General features: G+C 56.1%; 1 protein-coding gene across 1 annotated transcript; it reads right to left on the bottom strand.

Moving 5' to 3' along the window:
- Positions 1-775: 775 nt before the first annotated feature.
- Positions 776-7,922, bottom strand: PSMF1 (proteasome inhibitor subunit 1). Its single transcript, XM_057366050.1, has 7 exons — positions 7,751-7,922; positions 6,539-6,691; positions 5,952-6,034; positions 5,170-5,346; positions 3,925-3,978; positions 1,963-2,121; positions 776-1,845 (listed from the first exon to the last, which is right to left on the bottom strand). Exons 1-7 carry the CDS (start codon positions 7,877-7,879, stop codon positions 1,794-1,796), a joined length of 807 nt encoding a protein of 268 aa, XP_057222033.1. The 5' UTR covers positions 7,880-7,922; the 3' UTR covers positions 776-1,793.
- Between the last annotated feature and the right edge of the window lie 233 nt (positions 7,923-8,155).

Raw genomic sequence — 8,155 nt, 5'->3', positions numbered from 1 at the left:
AGTAAGGTTGGGGTCTGCGATCTCTCACTCCCAGCAACAAGGCTGGGGGCTTCTTTCTCCTGGAACAAGGAGAAAGCTGTGGATGGGTGCAGGCCGTCCCAGGAGCCAGAAGGAACAAGCAAGAGCAATGGCCTCACCAAGCCCTGTGTCTCTCTCCATCCCTCCCATGCTGCTCTGGTCATGGGCATTGCCTACAGTCCACCCATGGGTCTGCAGGTGGGACTTCCAGTGAAAAACCTCTGGGTAGTGCAGTTGGGATGGCAGATCCAGCAGGTCTGGGCTAAGAATGGTCCCTACATGAATGGGGGTCCATGCATGAGCCCCGGGGAGATGCAGGGGATGCTCCAGCTGCCCCCAGCATCAGATTGCTCCAGCTGGTCTTCCCTGCTCCCACAGGTGCAGAGCCCAGGGTGGCACACACCATAACACAGCTTTATTAACCGCATTTGTAGGCAAAGAGGTTTTAAAAGGAAAAAGCCTTTTGGGAAAAGAGATAGATGGGGGTTCCCTTCCCCCTTTTTATTTCTGCCAACGCAGCTGCGTGCAGCGTTCCAACAGCACTCAATGCCCCGGAGAGGCAATTACTGCAGGAGCCGGGCTGGGCTGTTCTCCACTTCATTTTCCTAACAGTTACATGTCTTGAAAAAAGCTGCTGCTCAGAAGAAGGTATAAAGCGGGTTCCCAGCATGGATCCTCTGCCTTGGGAAGAGCTCTGGGGCTTCCCTTTGCACCGTAGAAAACAGGGAGGCCGCCCCAGTAAGCACCAGCACAACWCTGTTTGTCAGGTTTTTATTTCAAGTCTCATGAACATCCTTCCAAGAGATCAAACCACAAGAAGAAAAACAGTGTGAGCCCCTGACAGAAGAGATGGGCTGCAGCCCCAAAATCAACGGAGCTGGGGGATCTATTGGGAAAGGAGGTTTCCAGAGAGYTCAGGAGCCTGAGTCACACAGATCTCACCCATTCTTCCCAAGCCAGATACGCAGAGCCACATACAACAAGACTGACAATAGGAAAATGTGTTCTAGAAACCTATTTGGCAAAGCTCCCTCCCTCTTACCCCAGATCCATGCAGTACCCAGTGGGCACCCCTTGCCACACTTCCTGTGGGGCTTCACAGACACCCCAGGAATGAAAAACACCACAGCTGCAGGGAAGAGAGGGGGCAAGGTGAGCCAGGAATTCAATCTGTCACTTCTTATGCACATCAAAAGCTTTGCTGGTGGTGCTCTTCAAAGCCAGCAGGCAGAATCATAATCCCAGMTGCTGCTGGGGGTCTGCCCATGGACACCCCATAGGCTGGGTTTTCCAGCCCTTCAATCAGTGCTTTGCTCAGATAGAGCGAGAAAGAAATCATCTCTGTGGGCAGCCTACTCTGGCTATCCCCTTCATGAGGTTGCTGTGGTTTCCTGTAGAGGAGCACAAAGAATCCAGCTCCCTCCTCACACCCACCACTTTTGGGACCCCAGTAGCGAGCTCTGCCACCGCGGAGAAGCAGAGAAATCCCACAGCACCCAGGCTGTTCCCAGAGTACCACACCCCACACTCCCACCTCACTGGGTGCAAACAGCCAGGCACCCCCAGAGGAGCAATGAAATGACCTACTACTGCCTCCTCTTCCGTTCTGCTAACAGGGAAGCCTTTATAGCTGATGGGACACATGGGAATGTGGCCCAAAACGGAGAGAAGGAAAATGCTTCTGGAAAGATGTACATCCACCAGATGGGAAGTGAAGAGGGGAAGTGCCCCCRCTTCCCAGAAGACTCATCCATGAGAAGGCACACGCTGACTCCTCACATGAACATGTCGTCGTAGCCTGGAGGGGGAAGGTGATCTGGATCSGGCCTGGAAAGAAATTGAGAGCAGAGTCAAACGGGAGTGAGAGCTCAGGGAGCAGCAACAGGGAGGTGCTGGGATCCAGCCACATTCCAGGCTGGAACACCAAYATGGCCAAGGACCTACCCGGGTCGCCCAACTCCTAATGGGCCAAAAGGGTCAAATCTGGCACCTGGTGGAACAGCTCCTGGGGGAAGTCTGCCTGGGATGCCCGATGACGGGTCAATGCCAGGCTGCGGGAAACCAGAGTGGAGAGGATCCACAATCATTCCCCCACTTCGACCTCTGGAGAGAGAAAAGGCAGAGAAGGAGATGAGATAGGCACTGGTGAGAGAGAACTGCTGCAGAAATGCTGAGCATGGGAAGATGGGGTTAACCTGACACATGGTTGGCATGTGGGAAGGAAAGCTCCCAGGACCAGCCAGTGAGGCAGCCCATGGCACAAACACAGACAGCCCTGCAGAGAATCTCAGAACTGAGTAGGAAGACCTCAAGGCTCATCTCATTCCAACCCCATGCCATGGGCAGGAACATCTTCYACTAGAACAAGTTGTCCCAAGCCCCCTCCAATCTTGAACACTTCCAGTTATGGGACAGCCACAGCTTCTCTGGGCAACCTGTGCCAGGGCCTCACCCTCCCAATATCAAGTCTTAACTTGGCCCGCTGTCAGCAGGAAACCATTCCCTCTTTGTCCTGTCACTTCAGGCCCTTGTCCAAAGTCTCTCTCCAGCTCTCTTGGAGCCCCTCTAGGCAATGGAAGGGGCTCTAAGGTGTCCCTAGAGCTTTCTCCACACTGAAAACTCTCAGCTGTCTCAGTCTGTCYCCACAGCAGAGGTRCTGGCTGTTCCATCAAGAAGCACCAGACCTGCTGGCCCTCACTACAGACCCGGGTTCCATCCCTGCTTCCCATCCTGCTCTGTGCGGTGTCGCAAGAGCCGGCTGGGCTCCCACAAGCCTTTCCAAAGAGCTGCCTGGAAGTCATTTGCTGACCACGGCGGCTCCTCGGAGCTGCCCCACGCTGCGAGTGCCATTCCTCATGGTTGGCTTTGTGCAAATGCGGCTGGAGCCTCCGGACACGGCTGCCATCATACAAGTCATTAACAACTGTGCTAATGAGTTCCATTAGACCAGAACGGCTGCCCAGTGTGCCTCGGGACAGCCAGGTCCCATGATCATATTCCTGSGAGTCTGGGTCTCCAGCTCCAGTGCTGGCAGGTGTCAGCACCCAAATCTGCTTCCATTTACCATCTTTTTTTGTCATTTACAGAGAAATCTCTGATGAAGGGCTGCAGGCAGCAAGAGAAACAGGGACACGCCCCCTCCCCCCCCCCAAATGAACCCACTCTCCTTGTGCGATGAGGTTTCCTTCCAGGCCCCCCAGCTCCAGGCCTCTCTTTCCAGCTGAGCAGGGACATTTTTAGTTGTCCCTTTTCTAGCCAAACCCATGGAAAACCAAGTCTTGCAAGAGGGGAAAAAATGTCATTCCCACAGGACAGTGGTTCCAAAGAGGAGACTCCTCTGGGCTGCAGGACACTCCACAACAACACCGCAAGCTGKTTTTTTTCTGACTGTGTGCTTTTAACTGGAGCGGAAGATGACAGGTTCCCCTTGCCTGACCAAACCAAAGATCAAGGACAGATCTGTGAAGCCCAGTCTCCCAGACAGCCCAGCCTCTGCCCAGACTTTCTCCAAGTGCCAGGAAGCTTACAACAGGACTTGAAAATCTGTGAATTCAGCTTTCAGCCTCCCCTTCTGCAGACTGCTGGGCTGGAGAACAGCAGCTGGTAACAGTTTAAATTAGAGGCTTACATTCACTTAACGACATATTCAGCTTTGATTTACTGCAGGAATTACTGTGTGTTAAATGAATACAAGCTGATTATTAAACAGACACAGATTGCAACCTATCATCTATGCAAGAGACGGGATCTTATTACGATATTAGAACCATATTGAGCCTCACAATTTGCACCAAGCACCTCTCCCATCACCATCCCCACTTGCAGACACTTGGCAGTTCCAGTGGTCTCGAGCCACCCCACACCCTCCAAAGGCAGAGCAGGGTGTGCTTCAAGAGCCATACTCACCCCAAAGGGTCCAGGTCTTCCCCACCAACAGCAAAGGGGCTCAAGGGGGAAGGGCTGAAACACAGAACACAGCAAGATATTCAGGGAAGGGCAGAGAAGCTGAGTAGARCCATGCCTATGGGTGCTCGCCCATGGCAAACAGTGCAGCCCCCAGAGAGCCCTGGGACTTGTGGGACCCTGCATGAGGGAACTGCCATTGGGAGCATCCCAGCCCCAGAACACAGCATTCCCTGCTCCAGGGTGTTGCTGCATGAGGACACTGATGTGTGTGGCAGCAGCTTGCTGAGATAAAGAGAGCCCTGCTGTTTTCCCTGTAGGTCCCACTGCTCCAGGCAGGAGCTGTCCATGTATAGCAGGAGTTTCCATGCCAGGGGATCCCTAAGCAGTGCTGGGCTAGGCCAGGTTCTCCAGCATGTCCCCACACTTCTAGGAGTGTGGGGACAGTGGGGTGGTGGGCCTGCGGCCAGCTGGCACATCTCCCTGTCAATAACACATGCTGATTACATGGTTTCAGAGCCATGTTCCAGCTTTCCAGCCTGTCTTCTCAAACCCTGCCACAGAGTGTCTTGCACCCTGAGTGGCAGCAGACAGCAGTGGGGCAACACACGAGCCAGAAGTCACAGCTGGTCCCCAAGAGATGGTAGAGCCACTGCAGAGTCTCTTGACTTTCAGCCAAAGGGGATCATAGTGTGTGTGGGAGAGAGCAGAGAACCTGCCTGCCACACACAAGGGATGACTGGAAGGAACCAGGGAGGGATGGCAAAGTGGTCCACATGTCTCCTCTACTCAACATTGTCAGCAATGGTTCCAAGGGGAAAGTGAGGTCAAGAGAGCAAGAGGAAGTCTTGCCCTGCACACTGGCTGGGTGTCCCTCCCAAAGGCTGCTCAGCCACACAATGGCACTGTCCTTTCCACTGGTGTGCTCTGCCAGTCTCGACAGACCTCAGCCAGGACAGAGCAGGGCCACTTTCCTTCACCCCACACCTCACCTCCCAGCCCCAGCCTCTGCCTGCTCCCTCCTGAGTCTGTTGGTCCAACACACAACTCCAGGAACAGCCATTCCTCTCCAGCACCCAAATCAAATCCAAGTGTCCAGCTGGGGATCCAGCTGGGGAAGGTCTGGATCCTCTTCATTCCCCATCCCACATGTGCAAAATGGGGACCTGATGTGAAGTTTGGGGAGCTGTGCCAGGACCACGTTCCCTCTAATAGAGGGCTCTCAGCAGCCACCTGCTCTTTACTCACCTGGATGGGGCCCTGGTGCCCATTGGCCGCCGGGGAGGGAGTCGGAGCGGGTCCTCATCCCAGAGCACATCCTCTCTGGACTCRGGCTCATTTCTGGGCTTTTCTGCAGGGGCCCCAAGGGGAGCGATGATGCCTGAAGCAATTCTTGTGCTCAGCTCCTCGGTGTTCTTGTACACCCTGCAGAAAGGAGAGGGAAGGCAGTGGGATGGGGTGGCCATGGCACCAGGACGTGGGGTGCTAGAGAAGCTGCAACAGGCATGGGGAAGGGACAGACAAGCCCAAAGTGTCACTCACAAAAAATGTGTCCCTGGCTGGCAGCACAGAGGGGACAGGAAGGGGTAACAGCACACAGGAGCACCAAAGTCCTCATCCCATTTCAGAGGGGTGGGGTGTCACCCAGCCACTCCCTTCTGCTTTGGCCCCAACCCGACCASTTTGCACTGGAGGAAAGCACATGACACTGTGGATGTGGCTGAAGCTGTCACAGTCCTGGGCAGTGTCCATCCAGCACAATGCTCTGGAAATAAATGTGCTGGCCTGGGCTGTTCCCAGGTGGGGTGGCCTTCCCTTGGGCTCCAACCCATGATCCCASTGCCCCCTAAATTTCTCCTGTCAGCTCAGAGGGAGGCATGGAAGAGAATTCTTGATGCATTTCAGGGCTGGCCTGTATCTGTACTGGGGACTAATCCAACCTGAACCTAAATCCCAACCTGATTTCTGYCTCCCTCTCCATGCCAGTAGAACATTTCCTCCTGCAGAAAATACCAGAAAATTGAGATTACTTGTGGAAATCGTCCAGGTGCTCTGGGTTGATGAAGTCAGCCACTGCCAAGGTCACATCTGCCACCTTCTGAGAGCTGCAATCCTGGAAAAACGCAGGTAAAGCAGAGTGAGCAACCTGKCAGAGCTGGGAATGAGGGACAGAGCAGGTACAACAACAACTCCAGGGTTGGGATACAGGTGCTTCCTGGCACATCCCTATGCTGTGCCCAAACTCCAGGAGCAAACCCCAGTGTACAGCAAGGCTCCCAGCTCCCTCTCCCCAGCTGAAGCTGCAAAGAGTGAAACACTGAGCAAAGGAACCTGGAGCAGGTGCTTGCTGGGAGTTGCAGAGAAGTCCTGAGCKGGGAAAGGGACAAAAGCAGGGCAGCTTCTGGTCTGGAGTGTTCAAGGCCAATTGTCCCACTGACACAGCCAGGGTTTAACGAGCTCCACGCTGGGCCACTTCTTCTACCACCCAAACACCCCCTAGCTCTACCCCATCCTGAGCGACAAACGCCACTTCCAGACAGAGCAATTTAAGAAACTGACCCCTGTGTTCTTTTCAGCCAAAGGACCCCAAACCCACAGGAGCCACGTGGGTGCTCACCATGACATTGAGGATCATACTGTCCTCCACCATGATGGCCTTCAGCAGCAGCTCATGGGAATTGTCTGTGGACTTGTAGCGCAGTGTATACACCTCCTTGTTGGCTTCCCAGCCGGCAGGCAACAGCTCTGACTTCCTTTCACCAGGACCTGGCTGCAGTGAAACAGACAGGCTGCCAAGACCCTGCCCAGAAACCCAGCATGACCTCCCAGCGCTTGGGATCCTGTCTTGGCTGCACAGGGAGATCCAGGAGGTAACTGAGTCTTTGGGAGGGGATCCCTCAAWGTCTTTCAGGTTTTAACAGCACAAGCAGGACTGTGTTTCCTACAGGCTGGCCCTGCCTGCTTSCCAGCCTCCCACAGCACCCACGTGCTGGAACAGGAGGGACACGATCACCCTTTGCTRAGCAGGAAGAGGTAACAAATACTCAAGACTAGGAGACATTGCTCTTCCCTGCCAGACACCTCTCACCGCCCCAGCATGATAGAGAGCTATCTGGGGCATGGGGGAAGGCTGTCATCAWGTCTKCCCCAGCCCCACAGTGGTGCTGCTRGGGGKCYCTGCCCTACATTGTCCTCTCCTCTGGAACTGGGAGGTTCTCTGCCATGACAGTGCCCTGCAACCCCCATTACCCTCCAACACACATCAGGCACTCTCTCAACCCCCACTAGACCCCCACCTGAGCACTAGGTACAGAAGTAGACTGCCCCCGCCCCACCCCCGTTATTGCCCCAGGACAYTTCCTCCTCAGCACTGCACTGGACACCTCCCTTTTATTAGAATTCCGCCTCAGCACCAAGCTGCACTTAGCACTATATTAACCCCCTTCCCAGGGTGATACTGATGACACCAGTACCATGATCTGGCATCCTGCGACATCCCACAGACCACTCCCAGCACCAGCACCCCCGGAACCGGGATACTCTCAGCACCGCCATTTCCCCAAGAGCAGGACACCGGGATCCCCGAACACCGGGGCACCCCCGGCCTCGCAGCCGCCCGCTCCGACCTCCACAGTGGCACTGAGGCCCCTGGAACGCCGCACCGGCCCGAGCGCCCACAATACCGCCAGCGCTGCGCGGTTCCCCGGGCCCCGGCAGCAGTCGCCGGGCTCGGCCGCACGGCCCCGGCGAGCGGCGCTAGGAAAGGCCCCGGCTTCACCGCGGCCTACTAGGCCTCCGAGGCGGCGCAGCGCTGCTCGGCCCCCCGTACCTGGTCGCCGGTGCCCAGGCAGCGGTAGCCGTGCCGGACCAGCTCCCAGTGGATGCCGCAGACCAGGGCATCCTGCGGGCGGGAGATGGCAGCCCTTGCCAAGGCGTACAAAGCCTCCAGCCCCGCCATAGCTGCTCCGGGCCGGGGCGGAGCCGCAGCCGCACCGCCCCTCACTAGAGGGCTCCCGTCCGCTGCGCATGGCCTGAGCCGCCTCCTGCGGCCACCGGGCCCGGGAGAACCCGCCTGCGCTCGGCATTGCTGCGGCGTTTCGAGTTCCGGCGTTGATTTCGGGCCCCCCAGGACATGAAGGACATTGAGGGGCTGAAGGATGTCCAGAGAAAGAAATGGACCTCGGGAAAGGGCTGGAGCACCAGGAGCAGCTGAGGGAGCCAGGGGTTCCTCAGC

The sequence above is a fragment of the Malurus melanocephalus genome, unplaced genomic scaffold, assembly GCF_030028575.1.
Source record: "Malurus melanocephalus ecotype Western Australia unplaced genomic scaffold, MMel_1.1 scaffold_59, whole genome shotgun sequence".
NCBI classification, from domain to species: domain Eukaryota; kingdom Metazoa; phylum Chordata; class Aves; order Passeriformes; family Maluridae; genus Malurus; species Malurus melanocephalus.
This window is presented reverse-complemented; position numbering and strand designations above follow the sequence as displayed.